Source organism: Podarcis cretensis, assembly GCF_951804945.1.
Source record: "Podarcis cretensis genome assembly, chromosome: 8".
NCBI lineage: Eukaryota > Metazoa > Chordata > Lepidosauria > Squamata > Lacertidae > Podarcis > Podarcis cretensis.
The window spans coordinates 64,469,222-64,488,181 of record NC_137177.1 but is presented as its reverse complement, the minus strand read 5'-3'; the positions used below and the strand labels follow the sequence as shown (position 1 = coordinate 64,488,181).

At 40.0% G+C, this 18,960-nt stretch overlaps 1 protein-coding gene and 1 long non-coding RNA gene across 8 annotated transcripts in view; one reads left to right on the top strand and one right to left on the bottom strand.

Moving 5' to 3' along the window:
• TDRD12 (tudor domain containing 12) overlaps window positions 1-18,960 on the bottom strand; it is a 75,234-nt gene that overhangs the window by 24,826 nt on the left and 31,448 nt on the right. For 5 of the 7 annotated variants that reach the window (XM_079988079.1, XM_079988082.1, XM_079988078.1 and 2 more), the window contains exons 27-32: window positions 18,306-18,493; window positions 16,338-16,392; window positions 7,694-7,792; window positions 7,399-7,512; window positions 7,162-7,315; window positions 7,010-7,076 (exon numbers count right to left, since the gene is read on the bottom strand). In XM_079988079.1, coding sequence (XP_079844205.1) covers window positions 7,010-7,076; window positions 7,162-7,315; window positions 7,399-7,512; window positions 7,694-7,792; window positions 16,338-16,392; window positions 18,306-18,493 — 677 coding nt within the window. Of the gene's footprint in view, window positions 1-7,009; window positions 7,077-7,161; window positions 7,316-7,398; window positions 7,513-7,693; window positions 7,793-16,286; window positions 16,393-18,305; window positions 18,494-18,960 lie in introns of all 7 variants that reach the window. The other 2 variants (XM_079988083.1, XM_079988084.1) reach the window with 2 other exon arrangements.
• On the top strand, window positions 7,787-15,799 carry LOC307222662. The gene is made up of 2 exons (XR_013841827.1): window positions 7,787-8,313; window positions 15,520-15,799. It is a non-coding gene; the product is annotated as an uncharacterized lncRNA (long non-coding RNA).

Sequence of the window (18,960 nt, the reverse complement as noted above, 5' to 3'; positions counted from 1 at the left end):
AATAGAAAACCCAAAAGGTATCAGAAAAGGATTCTTGGACTTTTATAAACATTTGTACGCAAAACGAGAAAAAAATAATATAAAGAAGATAGAGAAATTTCTAAAAGAAAAAAAGGTGCAAAAGATCCTGACAGAAAAGAAAGACAGACTGAACGCCCCAATTGAGAAGGAGGAGATAGTAGAAATTATAAAAGAGATGAAAAAAGGAAAGGCACCAGGACCAGATGGATTTACAGCCATTTACTATAAAGAAATGAGGGACTCCTTGGCGGTACCACTTAAAGAAGTTATCAATAATATTTTGAAACAACAGGATATACCAGAAACTTGGAAAGAAGCCTTTATTACACTTATACCAAAACAAGACTGTGATCTCACACAAGTTAAGAACTATAGACCGATATCTCTGCTAAACACAGATTATAAGATTTTTTCGGGTATCTTAGCAAAAAGATTAAAGAAGATATTGCAAGAATATATCCACGAAGATCAGGCAGGTTTCCTTCCTGGCAGACATATGAAGGATAATGTGAGAAATATAATAAACATTTTGGAATATTTGACTGCCAGTAATGAGAGACAAGCCGTATTAATGTTTGTGGATGCAGAGAAAGCGTTTGATAATGTTTCATGGGAATTCATGTTGAAAAATTTGGAAATGATGGAAGTGGGAAAGTACTTTTATAATGGTATAAAGGCGATTTATTCAGAACAAAGAGCAAAATTGATTGTAAACAATGTAATTACAGAGGAAGTGAACATAAAGAAAGGTACAAGACAGGGATGCCCTCTCTCACCACTGTTATTCATTATGGTTCTGGAGGTCCTACTTAGTTCAATTAGGCAAAACGAACTAATAAAGGGGGTTACAGTAGGTCGAAATCAATACAAAGTAAAAGCCTTTGCCGATGATCTGGTAATTACGGTAGAAGATCCGACAAGTAGTTTAAATGAAGTCATAAAAGAAATTGATCAATTTGGAAGGGTGGCCGGGTTTGTATTGAACAAAAGGAAAACTAAATTAATGGTGAAAAATATGGATCAAAGTTTAATAGAAGAAGTGCAAAGAGAAACAGAGATGGAAGTGGCGAAGAAGGTAAAATATTTAGGAATATGGTTAACCCAAAAAAATATTGATTTATATCAAAACAATTATGTAATGATTTGGAATTGTATAAAGAGAGACCTCGAAGTGTGGGGTAGGATGAAATTATCTTTCTGGGGCAGAATTTCCTCAATTAAGATGAGCGTACTTCCAAAGATGTTGTTCTTATTTCAAATGATTCCAATAATTAAAGGGACAAAGATCTTCAGAGAGTGGCAAAGAATGATCTCAAGATATATCTGGCAGGGCAAAAAGCCAAGAATACAATTTAAGTTACTAACTGATGCAAAGGAAAGAGGTGGCTTCGCCCTGCCAGATTTGAAACTTTACTATGAAGCATCTTGTCTCTGTTGGTTAAAGGACTGGATAACATTAAAAAATAATAAGTTATTGGATCTTGAAGGTTTTGATAACAGATTTGGTTGGCACGCTTATCTATGGTTAGGGAAGAAGAAAGCTCATAAAGGGTTTGAAATCATATTTTTAGAGGTGCCCTAATAGAAATATGGGACAGGTACCAAAATATTTTGGAACCGAATGTACCTCATTGGTTATCCCCACTGGAGGTCATGAGTGTTAAAAAGATAAATATGAGAAAGGACTGGATGACTTATGGAGATATTGTAATTAAAGAAGGGGGGAAATGGAAAATGAAGCCATATGAACAAGTTAAAAAATATGTATATGATTGGTTGCACTATTTTCAAACAAACGAAATGTTTAAAAAGGATTGTAAAGAGAGGAGATATATTGAAGGAGAGTCTAGATTTCAAAAAGAGATAATAAATAATGATTATAAGGTATTGTCAAAAATGCATAAAACGTTATTGGAATGGCAAACAAAGGATGAAGAAGTTAAATCGGTCATGATACATTGGGCCAGAGACTTTGGTTATAATATACAATTAGCAGATTGAGAGAAAGTATGGAAGGAAAATTTGAAATTCACTGCATGTATGACGATAAAGGAAAACATTATGAAAATGGTATATCACTCCCGTTAAACTTGCAAAAATGTATAAAACATGTAACAAATGTTGGAAATGTAAAGAAAGGGAAGGGTCGTTTTACCATATGTGGTGGGAGTGCAAGAAAGTAAAGGGTTTCTGGGAAATGATATATAACAAATTGAAAAAGATGTTTAAATATACATTTGTGAAGAAACCAGAAGCCTTTTTGTTAGGAATTACAGGAGGAGAAATTAATAGAAGTGATTATAAACTTTTTCAATATGCAGTGACTGCGGCAAGAATTTTAATGGCCCAAAAATGGAAACAAGAGGAACTACCGACACTGGAAGAATGGAGGCGGAAACTGATGGACTTTGCTGAACTAGATAAATTGACAGGGAAAATTAGATATCAGAAAGACCACAAGTTCACTCAGGACTGGAGAAAATTCACGATTTATCTGGAAAATATTTGTGATGAGCAGACAATGCTAGTTGGATTTAAAGAGGCTTTGTGATTGAGAAAGGGTATTGTAAAAGGGAAAAGAGCTGTAAAGATTTATAAACTGGCAATATAATTATAAAGGAAATGCGGAATAAATACAAAAGTATGAGGATTGCGGGGGGAGCAGGGGGAAGTCAAAAATCTGTTATATATGCAATATGATTGTGTTTAAATAATTTGTAAAAGAAAAATGTTCTTAAAAAATTAATTAAAAAAAAATGGTCTCCCTCCCCCACAAGGCTATGACTCTTTAACACCAATGGGTGTTTTTTTAAAAAGGAAAAGCCTTACAGGAGATGGTGGTGTGTGTGTGTGTGTGTGTGTGTGTGAGAGAGAGAGAGAGAGAGAGAGAGAGAAATGCAGATCAGAAGTCAAATAATTGAGAATGGGTATCATCCACTCAAGATGGCGGCGCGCATAGACGCTGCGGCTTAGTACTCTCCCTTGTTTTTCAGCGTTTTGTTTTGTTTTTTATTATTTTTACTTGTTCTGAGTATGTCTGGTCGGGCAAGAAAGATTTACAGCAGGCAGGAACTTCTGAAGGTCGGGTTACAGTGTGTACAAGCTGTAAGAGCTGATTATTTAGATCTATCATCTATCAACTGTCATCAACTGTCAGCCAAGATGGCGGTGCGCACAGACGCTGTGGCTTAGTGCTCTCCCTTTGTTTTTCAGCGTTTTGTTTTTGTTTATTTTTACTTGTTCTGAGTATGTCTGGCCGGGCAAGAAAGATTTACAGCAGGCAGGAACTTCTGAAGGTCGGGTTACAGTGTGAACAAGCTGTAAGAGCTGATTATTTTCGCCCAGATACCGTTCCTGTGGGAGTAGCCAGGCCACCGGGCTCTCCATGGATTACTATGCCTCCAGGGAGGAGGCGAAGGCGGCGTAGAGACAGGAGGCAAAGGAGGGGTTGTCGGGCCGGCGTCCTGGTAAGATTGCAGAGGAGTCCATCTAAACCACCACTCCCTAGCATATTTCTTGCTAATGTGAGATCTCTTGCCAACAAAATGGATGAATTGAGGCTGCAGGCAGCAAAGAACAGCCTTGTAAAAGATTGCTGCGTTTTATTTGTCATTGAAACATGGCTTCAACCGTCCATACCAGACATAGCTATTCAGTTGGAAGGCTGTGCGGTACATCGTCATGACCGAAGCATGGACTTCGGAAAAACCAAAGGAGGGGGGCTGTGTGTATATGTGAACAAGTGCTGGTCTAAAAATTCTAAGACTGTGGGCAGTCACTGTTCACCAGATTTGGAATTTGTAGCTGTTAAATGTAGACCAGCCTATCTCCCTAGGGAGTTCACAGCTGTTATGCTAACTGGTGTGTACGTGCCACCAGATGCTAATGCCAACTTGGCTTTGGGATGCCTGCAGAGCCTTATCAGCAGCCAGCAAGACAAGTATCCTGAAGCTGTGCACATCATTGCGGGAGACTTCAACCATGTTGAACTTAAAACAGTGCTCCCAACGCTCTATCAGCATGTGAAATGTCCCACAAGAGGGGACAAGACACTGGATAAAGTTTATTCGAATGTAAATCACGGCTATAGGGCTTTACAGTTGCCACATTTGGGCCAGTCCGACCATATGTCTCTGTTCCTGGTACCAGCATATATCCCACTCAGGAAACGGGCTCCCACAATATCAAGGACTGTTAAAATCTGGCCTGAAGGTGCTATTCACCAGCTGCAGGACTGTTTTGAGAGAACCAATTGGGATATTTTCGATCGTTCAGACCTGGAGGAGCACACGGCGGCAGTTCTGTGCTATATCAATCACTGCACAGACACTGTCACAGTAAATAAATCCATCCGGTTTTACCCCAATCAGAAACCCTGGATGAATAGAGAGGTCCAGTGCCTGTTGCGGGAAAGAAACAGGGCTTTCAGGTCGGGCGAGGTGCAGCTTTACAGTGTGGCAAGAGCAAACTTGAAGAGGGGTATTCGACGGGCGAAACTGGATTATAGACAGAGGATTGAGGATAATTTAAGGAGCAACAACACAAGACAGATGTGGCAGGGGATTCAGCATATTACCAACTATAAACCTAACCTTGGTGCTGTCGACGGTGACCCTTTGCTGGCGGAGGAGCTTAACCTCTTCTTTGCTCGCTTCGAGAGGGAGCCACCTGAGACGTCGGTATTACAGCCACCAGCCCATAGGGGCCCCTCATTCACTGTAGAGGAGCACGAGGTGAGACAGGTATTGAGGATGGTGAATCCGAGGAAGGCTGCTGGACCTGATGGCATCACTGGAAAGGTGTTGAAGGGCTGTGCGGATCAGCTGGCGAGGGTCTTTACTAAGATCTTCAACAAGTCCTTACACCAGTCTATTGTCCCACCCTGCCTGAAGTCGTCAACTATTGTTCCTCTGCCTAAAAAACCCACAATCAGTAGTTTGAATGACTACAGACCAGTTGCACTGACTCCAATCATCATGAAGTGCTTTGAGAAACTGGTGCGCCGTCACATTATTTCCTGTCTTCCACCAATTTTTGACAACTACCAGTTTGCATACAGGGCAAATAGATCCACAGAAGACGCTATCACCACCACTCTCCATGCTGCTCTGTCTCATCTGGAGCAGCCGGGGAGTTATGTGAGGCTGCTGTTTGTGGATTTTAGCTCTGCTTTTAACACTATCCTCCCCCATAGACTGGTGTCCAAGCTAGAGGCGATTGGACTCTCCAACTCCACCTGTCTCTGGGTTTTGGATTTTTTGTCAGAACGTTCTCAGAGGGTTAGAGTAGGGTCACATATGTCCAAAGCCCTTAGCCTTAACACCGGCTCACCACAGGGTTGTGTGTTGAGTCCCCTGCTCTTTACTCTCTATACGTATGACTGTACAGCCATCTATTCCAGCAACAAAATCATCAAGTTTGCTGATGACACTACGGTGGTGGGGCTCATTTCAGGAGGGGATGAGTCCGCCTATCGGGACGAGGTGGAGCGGCTCTGTGTTTGGTGTGGAGAGAACAATCTGGCTCTTAATACAGCTAAGACCAAGGAATTGGTGATGGATTACAGGACAAAAAAGGCGGTCATTCAGCCCTTGTATATCAACGGGGAACGGGTGGAGAGGGTGGCGGAATTCAGGTTTTTGGGAGTGACTATCGATCAGGGCATGACTTGGAGCGCAAATACCACTGCTCTGGTGAAGAAGGCTCAGCAGAGAATTTATTTCCTCAGACTTTTAAAGAAGAACAATCTGAGTGAGAAACTGCTGGTGTCCTTCTACCGAGGCTCCATAGAGAGCATTCTCACATACTGTATTTGTGCTTGGTTCTCCAGTTGTACAGCTAGGGAGAAGAAGGTGCTCCAGAAGGTCATAACCACAGCCCAAAGGATTATTGGTCATCCTCTCCCATCTTTGGAAGAACTGTACGGTTCCCGTTGTCTTAGGAAAGCAAACAACATCCTGCAGGATGCATCTCACCCGGGATACAGTCTGTTTGCACTACTGCCTTCTGGCAGGAGATATAGAAACATCAAGTCAAGGTCAAATAGACTGAAAAATAGTTTCTATCCAAGAGCTGTGGCCTTTTTGAATGCTGTAACTCGATAGTGTGACCTGGGAGTTTGATGGGTGTGGGTGTGGGTGTGGCTGGAATGTGGTTTGTTTGGTTGTTGTTGCTGTTTTGCTTTTGTTGTTTTTTTTTTTTAAGGGATAACATCCAATTTCGTTGCACTGTGCAATGTTGCACTTGTGTAATGACAATAAAGAATCTATCTATCTATCTATCTAAGAGATATTATCTCTAATGCTTTCATTCTAGTAGCTTATGAAAAGGATTGAAAAAAGAGCAAACACTTTGTTTCTTAAAAAACAACAACAAATAAACAAACCAATAAACCAGACATGGTAGCTGTTCACTATGCATTTAGTGTAACCCAGTGTCAGCACCCCAGTGAGCTCCTGCCCTAGAGAGTGCACAGAGACACATCCACCCTCCAGACGTCCCTGTGAACCACAGGCTCTCTTTCCACATTTCCTGTCCACCAGAACAAGAGTCATCAGACATTGGTTTATACCACTCCAGCTAAAAGGAGGATGCTTGACTGCCTGCGATGCTAGCCCAGGAGGGCTCCTCCTTGCAGCCAGCTCTGATTCTCCCCTCCACAGAGTATGCAACAGATCTGTAACAGGCATTTCCCTCATAAGTATCAGGGACAGAAATGTTTAAACTACTTGCTATCATGACAAAGAAAGAGAAAGAATCCAAGTTCTGTGAAAATCCTGCTGCTTTGAAGCTGTGTGTGTGTGTGTGTGTGTGTGTGTGAGAGAGAGAGAGAGAGAGAGAGAGAGAGAGACTCCTCTCACTGAAGGGGGGACCAAGCAAGAAGTAATTTGCAGTCCTATCTCTGAAACAAATGAAAAGAGTAGCCCACTCCTGGATAACCTCTATGACTGAAGAGGCATGTATACACAAAATGCAATTAGTGGCTTACCAGCAGAAAAGGGACTTCTTTCTTCAGAATAATCCAAGTAATCAAAATCAAAGGAGACGTGGGGATTCTGTTGGAAGGAACATTTCAGAATACTTCAGTCTACCATGCCAATATTTTAAGATGCATAAGCCACTTTTGAATGTCCAACCTACTTTGTGCTTCAGCAAGTTGCACCAAGGTTCAGCCTTCTCTTTTGCAAGGGTAATGACAGGTTCGCCATTCTTAAGGTCACAAGCTGATTTTTCTTTGATGATATTTTTCTGCAGCTCCATATCAGCCAAATAAAATCTGTCTTCTACAGAAGCACTGACAGTATTTTAAAATATTAGTTTGAAAACAGAAACAAATCATTTTTTATTATCCTTTTTGGTGAAATATTTCCTATCTACCTGAAAATGATCCTCTGGGAGAAAAACTTGCAGTCGTAGCTGGTAATATTTTGTAATTTTATCTTCAGAACAACAACATCCTGCTTTTCAAACCATTTTATTGATGGATAGAAGCTAAAAAAATGAAAAACAGTGGTTAAAATGGATTCTACATAGGAATTTCCAATATCCTGGGAGTAATTCAGTTAACAAGCCATGTAATGCTACTGCTCGATTCTACAACATATAGTAAAAAGGTTTGATAATGCCAAAAGTGACAGCCAATAAAGGCACATCCTCTTCAGAAGCAGCCTACCTCCGATTAGCAGATGCCTGGGAAAGCTGAGGCTGGCTTTCTCCATTGGGCCCTTCTTGTGAGCTTCTCGGGAGCATCTGGTTAACTGCTGTGGTTGGACTCAACCCCCATGTGGAAAAGAATATCAACATTACAAGAGGAAAAATAGCAAATTAGACAGAAGAGCTTGAAGATGTATATTGGCGGGGGTGGGGTGATGGAGCTCCATTAAGGGTCCCCCCTCACGGCAATGCTCTGCAATGGAAATATGGCTGAAGCTGGTTTTTCATACATACCCTTGTCCCACAAAACAAAAAACTGTAACAGACCATACAGATCCCAAACTTTTATCATATATACAGGCTGGGCAATTGGTTCACACATAGTGGGTGCTCTTTCCTAGAGTGTGCAGGAGGACTCCAGAAAACAGTTCCATGCTTTAATTGCAATTGTTTCCTGCCAAGACCCAATGCAGTTTACCACTTAAAAATACTAAAACAAAGAAATGGTATAAACTATAGTGCAGGGGATTCCTCTCTGGCTGACTGATGGGCTTCTCAGCTGCTGGTGGTACTTGCTCCCTGGCATAGGTTTCCTTGCCCTACCTCGGGATACAAAGGTCTTAAAGACTCCAAGAGAAGGTGGGGCTGATCCAGGACCAGCTGCCAGCACTTGCTCCCTTCATAGACCTTATCTATTTTTGTGACTTCTGAGACTATGGTGATCCCCCTGCACCCTCATATGATGTTCAACTAACAGGATCACACCTAATATTTAACAGACAGACTTTACTTTGACTCCAGCGTCTTTTATGATTACTATAAGTTTCTTTTTCTTCTTTCTGGATTGGGAGGAGGAAGAAGACTGAGCTAATACCTGGAATAGCCTGAATAGAGGCAAGAAGAGGTGCAAGAAGACTTCCGGGTTGGCGCCATCGCCGAATGGCGGACTCCCTCCGAGCTCCGGAGGAAGCCTGCTCGGCAGGGGCTGGGTTCTACCGCGTCGGCGTCGCGGGGACCCTCAAAAACCATGGGCGCTGAAACCCATGGGCATGGTGACTCGGCGGGCACCATTTGCGCCCCCCGACTCACGAAGGAGCCTTTTTAAAGGCTACGGAGTGGGTGCCGGGGAGGGTGTGGTGCTATGAGTCCTCCGCTTCCCCTGCCGAGCGAAGCCGCATGCCATTTGGCGGAGAGCGCTGACTTCTTCTATTGAAAATTCGGATTAAAAGAACAACTCGTGAGTAATTGGAAACTGGACTTAAAAAGGGAAAAGATTTTAAATTTTAAATTTGGACCGAGCGGGGGAGGTGCAAAAAGGAAGTCAGCCTCCCCCCTGTCGTAGAGGAGTTAAAGCAAAGGATTCAACAACTAAGATCGAGTGCTACCTAAGTTTGATAAAGTTATTAATTTCACGATGGAAAATTATAAGACTGGGCTGGAGGAGAAAAGTAGAACCTGAGCTAAAATGCAACCCCCCCCCCGGGAACCGGGAGCGGACCGTGAGAGTGCCGGGAGAGGAGAAATAGAGGCTTTGACAGCTGTCAAAGGAGCTGTCAAAGCTGAAGAATAATAATAATAAAAAAAAAGAGAGAGAGAATTTTGTTACGAGGACTTTGCCGGTTACATTTGTTACAAATTAGATATAAATTGTTTAAAACAAGGAATAACAAGCTATTTTGACTGTTGGGTGTGATCTGGAAGGAAACTGAGTTATTATAATCCCTCTAGAGGGGCTGTGGGACATTACAAGCATTGCTGGTATGGAATTTGAATTGGACTTTTTATCTCCTGGGAAACTGCAGAAATGGAACACTATTTTGTCTACAGAGGTCTCTACAGTAAAGGAGACAATAGACTTATCTATTGAAGAATGGAAGGGACTTGACGTAAAGTTTTGTTCCTGAATAACAAAGCCTCTGTAGGGGATTTAGAAGCTTTTGGAATTGGAACATTTTTGCAGGAGAGCAGGAAAAGAAATTGGAGAAAAGTGAGGAGAGAGAATAATAAGAATAATATGAACAACAAGAATTGGATAAAGCTGGAAGTGGGAACATTTGGGACATCCAGATTTGAAAGGTCTAAAGAAACAAAATTGGAGTTTTTACTCTTAAATATAGAGATCTGGATGGAAGAAATGGTCCTTTTTGAGATAAAGTCTTTCCAAGATTGGACGTTCGAAACTAAAGATGATTTAAAAGACGGCAAAGACTATTAAAAAGACGGCAAAGTGGACTTGGCAAGGATCTCGGCCTAGATGTGGGATCTCCAGGACGACAACAGGCATTGATGGACATTGGGGAACGCAATCGGAAAAGGGGGGAGGGAAATTTGTAATCCAAAGGGTGTTAAATTATACTTTATTCTTTTTTCTATTTTCTTTTAATTTAATTTGTTCTGCATATTTAAAAGGGGAACTCGTGGAAGGGAGCGAGGTCGATTTTTAGGGGAGGGAAAAACATTTTTAACATTGGGTTAATTGTAATAAGTTTAAAATTTGGGGTAAGAATTTGTTGAATTTATTTGAAGGAATTGGAATACAAGAGGGGGTGGGGAGGGGAAGTCCTGGAAGGATGTTAATGAAAATAAGGATATAAAACTTCTTTCTTTTTTCTTTTTTTTCATTTTTCTGTTATATTTGAAAATGTTCAATAAATATTATTAAGAAAAAAAGAGGAAAAAAAAGAAGAGGTGCAAGAAGGCTGCTGACCTACTGAAAATATTATTGGATTATATTGGTTATAGTGGTATTATTTGGGGTCGGTGTAAATTTAGGGTGTGTGTTTCCTGTCAGGATATTTGATAGTGTGAAGTGCGTGGATTTTGTAATTGTAATCTGGTGAAAATGTCGAACACAGCAAAGAGGGGGGAGGGGGGGACACCTTCTGAAAGAAAGGGGTCGAAGCAAGAACAAGACTTCAAGGCAGACATACTAAGAATGTTTGCGGAAATCAAACAAAGTGAAAAAATTTTAGAAGTAAAACTAGAACAAGTAGATAATAAGATAAGGAAAATGGATAAAAAGATGGACGAAACAGTCAATGAATTAAAAGGTCAAATAAAGGAAGTATTTAGGAGAACTCAGGTAACAGAAGAGGGGTTGAAAAAGACGAGAATAGAATTGAAGGAGGTAAGACGTGAGGAAGAGAGGATCAAAGTAGAGCTATTAGAACTAAGCAAAGCGCAAGGAGACTTGAAAGACATAATTGCTTTGAATGAACTAAGACAAAGGGAGGTTAACTTAAGACTTAAAGCTGTACCAGAAAGACAAGGAGAAAACATTAAAGAGAATCTGATTGTAGAATTAGCCCAATGGATGGAAATACCAATAGAAGAGATGGCAAAATCAGTACAAACGGCATTCAGATTAAAAATAAAAACAACCAGAGCTAAAAAATTTGTAGGAGATTGCCTGATTATATTTAAAGAAAAGGAAATGAGAAATATGATTTTGCAAAGAAATAGAGAAAAAAGACTGTGCATTAATGGGAACTATATAATAATTTTCAAAGACATACCAATTAGAATTCTGAAACGCAGAGAGCAGTATAAAGCATTGGTACAGACGTTGAAGAAAAATAATATAGAGTTTAAATGGGAGTACCCGGAGGGCATCTCATTCATGTACAGGAGTAAGAGGCATAGGTTAATCCAGAAGAAACTAGCAAATTCTTAAGAAAATATAAAGAACTGAGACTAGAAAAGGAGGAAGACAAAATAGGAGGGGCAGTAGGGGGCGCTGAGGAAGAGATAGAGGAGGTAGCAGAAGGGTCAAGAGGAGAAGAAGAAGAACAGGAGGAAGAAGAATTAGCTGATATATAAGAAAAGAAGTAACTTAGGTAGGTTTAATCACCATGGCGTTAAAGATTTGGAGTTGGAACATTAATGGGATAAACGAGAGAAAAAAAAGGTGTAAAATTGAACAAATCTTGAAAAAAGAAAGTGTAGACATTATTTGCTTACAGGAGACCCATATAGCAAGAAGACATAAAAGAATTCTGATAAATAAAAGACTGGGAAATGAGTTTATATCATCTGATAAAGTCAAAAAAAGAGGTGTGGTTATTTATGTTAAAAAACAAATTGAGGCCCAGCAAATCTTTAAAGATGAAAACGGAAGGATAATGACGGTACAAATTAAATGGCATGGACAAAACTTAATTATAGTAGGACTATACGCTCCAAACAATAATAAATGCGAGTTTTATAAAACCTTGGAAGAAAAACTAGCTGAATACGCAGATCAAAAAATGAGTATACTCGGGGATATGAATGGGGTGGTCTCACTAGAAATGGACAGACTCAGAGATGGGGGGGGTAAGGAAGGGAAGTTGCCCAGAACCTTTTTCTCATTGGTTAAAAACTGTAACCTAATAGATGCCTGGAGACTTAGACTTCCGTTGGAAAAGCAATTTACGTACCACTCTGAGCCTAACCAATCACTGTCCCGAATAGATCAGATCTGGGTCTCGAACGAACTAACACCAAGAATTATACGGGTAGAGATTCAGGCCAAAATAATATCTGACCACAACCCAATAAAGATGGAACTGAAAGGTCTGGAAGAAGGTACTTTTAGATGGAGACTGAAGGATTATCTCTTAGATGACCAAGATATAGTCGAAAAAGCGCAGAAAAGGATGAAAGAATTCTTTAAGGATAATATGAATAAAGGCACCAAAACTAAGGTGGTATGGGATGCGGGCAAGGCAGTGATGCGGGGCTTTTTTATTCAGCAGAATGCCATTAAAAATAAAGGAAGAGATAAAGGGGAAAAGGACATTCTGAAACAGATAACGGACTTGGAGGGGAAATTAGTTAAAAAACCTAATAATAAGAGAATAAAAGAAAATATTAAAGTACTGCAAGCCCAGTATGCAACAATAATAAATAGGGAAGTAGAATTGAACATAAAAAAACTAAGACAAAGAACGTTTGAGTTTGCGAACAAGTCAGGGAAGTTTCTGGCATGGCAAACCAAGAAAAGAAAGGAACAAAGCACAATAAATAAAATTGTAGTGAACGGAGAAGAAATAACTAACCCTAAGGAAATAAGGAAAGCTTTTCTGGATTATTACAGAGAATTATATAAAAATAGAGAGAGATATAACCAGAGAAAAATAGAAAGATTTTTGAAAGATAAGCAGGTTCAGAAGATTCCAATAGAGAAAAAAGAGCAATTAAATATCCCAATAGAGACAGAAGAAATAAAATCAGCAATTAAAGAATTAAAAAGAGGAAAAGCCCCGGGCCCAGATGGCTTCACGGCAAGCTACTATAAAGAAATGGAAAATATTGTATTGGCACCACTGAGAGAAGTAATGAATAATATTTTGAAAGAAAAAGAAATACCAGATACATGGAAGGATGCTTTCATTACTTTAATCCCAAAACAAGATTCAGATCTGTCGCAAGTTAAGAACTACAGGCCGATCTCGCTGTTAAATGTCGATTATAAAATCTGCGCAGGAATACTGGCAAGTAGAGTTAAAAACATATGGTCAGAATATATCCATGGAGATCAGGCGGGCTTTCTGCCTGGCAGGCAAATGAAAGATAATATTAGAAGTATAATAAATTCCATAGAATACTTGTCTGCCAGGTATGATAAGCAAGCCATAATGATGTTCGTGGATGCAGAGAAAGCATTCGATAATATAGTTTGGGACTTTCTACTAAAACAGTTAGAATATATGGAGGTCGGTATGAACTTCTTCAATGGAATAAAGGCAATCTATACGGAGCAAAAGGCCAAATTGATTATAAACAACGTGGTGTCAGAAGAAATAACGGTAGCGAAGGGTACAAGACAGGGTTGCCCACTCTCCCCGTTGCTATTTATAATAGTACTGGAAGTACTTCTAAACTCAATAAGACAAAATAAGAAAATAAAAGGGATTAGAATTGGTCAAAATGAATATAAAGTTAAGGCGTTCGCAGACGATTTAGTAATAACAACAGAAGATCCGCTGAACTCAATAAAAGAGATACTGGAAGAACTGGAACAATTTGGTAAGGTGGCTGGCTTCAAGTTAAATAAAAGAAAGACTAAAATAATGGTGAAGAATTTAGATTCGAAGGCAATCGAGGAATTACAACAACAAACAGAAATAGAAGTGGCCAAAAAGGTGAAATATCTAGGAATATGGATAACCCCGAAAAATATAGACCTATTTAAGATTAACTATGAGCAGGTATGGAAAGAGATAAAAAAGGACTTGGAGAGGTGGGGGAAGCTGAGATTGTCATTCTGGGGTAGGATAGCTTTAATTAAGATGAACGTTCTCCTGAGAATGTTATTTCTGTTCCAGAACTTACCGATAATCAAGGGCACTAAGATATTTAAAGAGTGGCAAAGAGGAATCTCAAAATATGTCTGGCAGGGCAAAAAACCAAGGATTAAGTTTAAATTGTTAACAGAAGCAAAAGAAAGAGGGGGATTTGCTCTGCCAGATCTGAAATTATATTACGAGGCATCGTGCCTTTGCTGGGTGAAAACGTGGATAAAATTGGAAAATAAGGAACTATTAGATCTGGAGGGGTTCGACAACAGAGCAGGATGGCATGCGTACTTATGGCAGGGGAAGAGGAAACACAAGGGTTTCGCAACACATATCTTTAAAGGCCCTCTAATGGAAGTTTGGGAGAGGAATAGATTTTTACTAGAACCTAAAGTACCACACAGGCTATCCCCATTGGAAGTTATGAGCGTGAAAAAAGAAAACATGAGAGGTGATTGGATAACTTATGAACAACTGTTAACAAAAGTAGGGGGTCATGGAAACTGAAACCATATGACCAGGTTAAAGAAAAAGTTTATGATTGGTTACACTATTTCCAAATAAACGAAATGTTTAGACAAGACATTTTAGAGAGAGGATACGCGGATAAAGAATCTAAATTCCAGACTGAAATAATAAACAACGATTATAAAATTCTTTCTAAAACGTATAATATGCTATTAGAGTATAACTTGATAGATGAGGAAGTGAAGTCGGTGATGATTCATTGGGCAAGGGACATCGGCCATAATATATACTATGAAGAATGGGAGAAACTCTGGAAAAAAAATCTTAAATTTACAGCTTGCATAACGTTAAAAGAGAACCTTATGAAGATGTTTTACCGTTGGTATATAACACCTGCAAAATTAGCAAAAATATATAAAACTTGCAATAAATGCTGGAAATGCAGGGAAAAAGAGGGATCCTTCTTCCACATGTGGTGGGACTGCAGAAAGATCAAAGGTTTTTGGGAAAGTGTATATAATGAAATGAAGAGTATATTAAGATACAACTTTGGGAAAAAGCCGGAGGCTTTTCTGTTAGGCCTAGCAGGAAGTGATATAAAGAACAATGACAGTAAATTCTTTCAATATGCAACAACGGCCGCAAGGGTCCTATTGGCTCAAAACTGGAAACAACAGAACATACCGACGCTTGAGGAATGGAGAGCAAAACTACTAGAATACGCGGAGATGGATAGATTGACGGGGAAAATTAGATATTTAAAAGACCAAAGGTTCATTGAGGATTGGGGGAAATTCGTGGAATATCTGGAAAATATAAGTGAAGGTCAGATAACGCTAGTTGGGTTTAAAAAAGCTCTGTGAAAAGGTTGGAATATTGTCTAAAGAGAAAAAGAAGGAAAGAGAAAATAATGTCAATATAAGCCAGGATTTGTGTGAATTTGTTAAATTAGGGTATGGATGATTTGAGGGGAAGCTGAAGGAAGTCTTATAGAAAGAAATCTGTGACAACAAGGTGTAAATTGCTGTATTTTTTGTTTGTTTGTTATGATTTAAAAAACAATAAAAATTATGCAGAAAAAAAAAGACTCCCAGAGAAGGTGGGGCTGATCCATCAGTTCTCTTAGGGCACTGAGGGCGTCCTGCCAGGACCAGTTGCCAGCACTTGCTCCCTGAAATGGACTTCCTTGCTTCTGATTTCTCCCAGAGCCCATGTCCTTAGACAGCCCTAGGGAAGGTGGGGAGAGAAGGCCCTGACAGTTGTCTCAGGCCACTGATGGTCTGGTGCCCTGATTTGGGCTTCCTTGCTTCCATTAATTACCCTAAAAGTGCCTAGGAGATCTGAGGGAGAAAGCAGATTCAAACTGACAAAAAGAAAAAGCATTCAGAATAACAAAAAAGACTTTTGATATATTAAACAGACAAGAAGATGAGAGCTGCAGATGGGAGAGAAAAAGACTGTCAGAACAAGTTGAAGAATAGAGAAATTAAGCAATGAAACAGATGAGAGAGCTAAGTGAAAGAAGAAGCTTTCCTTTCTAGACAGTGTTAGAAACAGATATGAAAGCTAGGAGCTAAATGGCACCTTAAAGCTAGGTTATGGGTGCAACAATGGAATGACTAGGTGCGTTATTTTATAACAATACAAGACTGAAAATGAATGAACTGCAGCTAAAATATTATGTTCATTTTCCACATGGTCTAATCTTCCCCTGCCCACCTCCCTAATATTCATAAAGGGTCTCTTCTCCAGTATTCAGAGAGTAGCTGGAAGTGGGGAGGCAGAAAAGGGTCCTCCTTTCCTTCTGCTCTGCAGTTTTAATCTGAAATCTTAGGTGCAGTACTGTGCCCAGAGCTCAGAAACTACTTGCTACCCACTCAAGGCATTAGGACTGGGAATGACAATTAAAATTGATACCATTCATGAGATGGCTGTAGACATTCATCTGCTTTCTTAGCTGCAGTCATTTTGTCTAAATGAAAGACAGAACAAATTAATTTTACACAGCACATACTGTAAATACAGGACTTCAGTAAAGCTATATGGGCAACTGGAAGATTTCACATTTGGCAAGTTGCATTGGGTTATTTTTTGTACAAAAAAAAGCAACTGGTAAGTGCAATTCATTATTATTACAACGGAGCAAGATTCAGCTAACATTTGTGATAGTGGAAGCCAGGGAGTTCCACTAGCCCACCCCCAAATTGGCTTTGGAGGATCAGTAGTACCCTCCCCCAACCCAGAACACACGGGGGGGGGGATGGTTCCACCTAGCAAGCATAAATGAGTGCGTTGACAGAACAATCATATTAGTATGATGTTGAATTCCATTTATTAAATTTATATCTGCCTATCCTGAGCACAAACAATAAGTAATAGAACAAACAAAAAATCTTTAAAACTCCTTAAAAGCAATTCTAATACAGATACAGCCTGGAAAAGATTAACTTAAATGGCTTGTTGAAAGAGGAAGATCTTCAGTAGGTGCCAAAAAGACAACCTGTCTAATATTCAAAGCGGGGGCATTCCAAAGGGGAGGTGCCACAACACTAAAAGTCTGATTCCTACATCCACCTGAAGGTTCCTAGCACTAAGTCAGTTCAGAAGGATTCCAGGGTCAATGGTTTCAAAAGTCACTAAGTGATCAAGAAAGAGTAACAGGGCCACATTTCCCAACTTTCTCCTGATAAAGGTCATCCATTAGGGTGACCAAGGCTGAATCAATCCCATAACCAGGCCTGAATCCAGACTGAAATGGGTTCAAGACTATTTCTTTTATCCAAGACTACTTGCAATTGTTGTGCTGCAACTTTTCTGAAAAAGGGGGGAATTTGCAGCCCATCAGATCACTGCCCCTTTCACTTCCTCCCACAAGGATGCATTGGCTGCACCCTGGATCCACTTGGTCATATCTCATTGGCAAACTTTAATAAGGCAAGGAGGACGGGAAGGCATGTTGCTGGCTACATCATCACAAGGACCTCATCCACATCCACCGAAACAAATCCTAGTAAGTTGTAGCAGCTGCTGTAGTGGATACCTCACTGGAGACTGCAGTAAATGTGGATGTGGCATCAAGACTGCTACATGGGTGAGCAGTTTTACCCTCAAAGTGCTTTATGAGGGGTTCACAGTGGGCTTCTGAAAAGTCTAAAACTCTATTGCCTGAAGCAGATGCTTTGCCCCCAGGAATGATAATTTTGGTTGACGCTTTTTGTTATCCAGGGGGATGGGTGTTGGACCTGGCAAGCTAGGGTTCAGGGTAACACTTCTTTATTCATTTTATGTACTATCTTTACAACAGAAGACTTAAAATCCAAGACAAAACAGTATATAACAAAACCTTGAGTCTCATATTTTCATTTGTATGATTCTTCTCAGATTCCCTTATTTTACTATTCCTTAATATTTGTCTCCTCCTTTTGGTTCCTCATCCTTAATCTCTTAGGTCCCATATATATCTAACAATTTTTCAGTTAATGCCCTCACTTCCCTCCCCCTAAACCTGTTACTTCCCTTCACCTATGTGCGATCTTCTTTACTGTTGTTTTTTGTTGCAAATATAACAGCAGTTTATATTTGTTGTTCCATATTTGTTTTAATATCATCCTATAACCTTGCACCCTTTAAACTATTGCATATTAATTTTTGGCTCCGAAGCCAACTCTTTTAATGTAATCCCCACTCAGCCATGAAGCCACCTGGGTGACTTTGGACCAGTCACTAACACTCAGCCTAAGCTACTTCACAGAGTTGTTGTGAGGATAAATTGGACATGGAAGGCAGTGTGTGTATGCCACCTTCCGTTATCTGGAGATAACACACACGTTCAATCAATCAATCAATCAATCAATCATAAAGGTCCTTTCAAGGCAACATACTTACCATGATGATTTTGTAAAGTTTCTTGAGAAAAACTCTGATTTATAATAACATCACCCTCTTGCACATCATTCTGCACATTGGATACAGCTTGTTCTTTGGAGGCCTGTGAATTGAGAGTAGCCTGGTCCAAGATGCTTTGTGAAGGAGATTTGGCCTGCTCACTCACCCCATACTTCAGAGGATGTATCCTAAAAGGGGTGTGTGAGATGTTACAGTGCACTTTGCTTAAAAGAACATTTTACTCATTGGATGGGCAGCAGTCCAGACAGCGAGTGATGTTGGTCTCCAGCCAATATAAGGCACATTTAGGCTTCAACGTGTTCTGCAGTTCTTCCTGCTTTTTTAAACCTCCAGCTAGGGGCAGAATGTCTGCGTGGAGAAAGGCTGTGATGAGGAAGAATAATGAAATACTTTCTACTTGTGTCATTTTCCTGCTCAAAAATTATACTCCCTGCATTGTTTTTAATCCTCTGGTGCAAAGATTTTTACCTTTGGGTGCAACAGAAGCTTGGGCACACTGATTCTGAGTTAGAAAATGACACAAGAAGAAAGGGTTAAACAGCCTTTCCCTGCTCAAATGCAGCCCGCCCCAAATTTCTGGTTTAAAAAGGAATCACCACAGAGACACTTGGGAAAGGACTCACCTAGGAGGGAA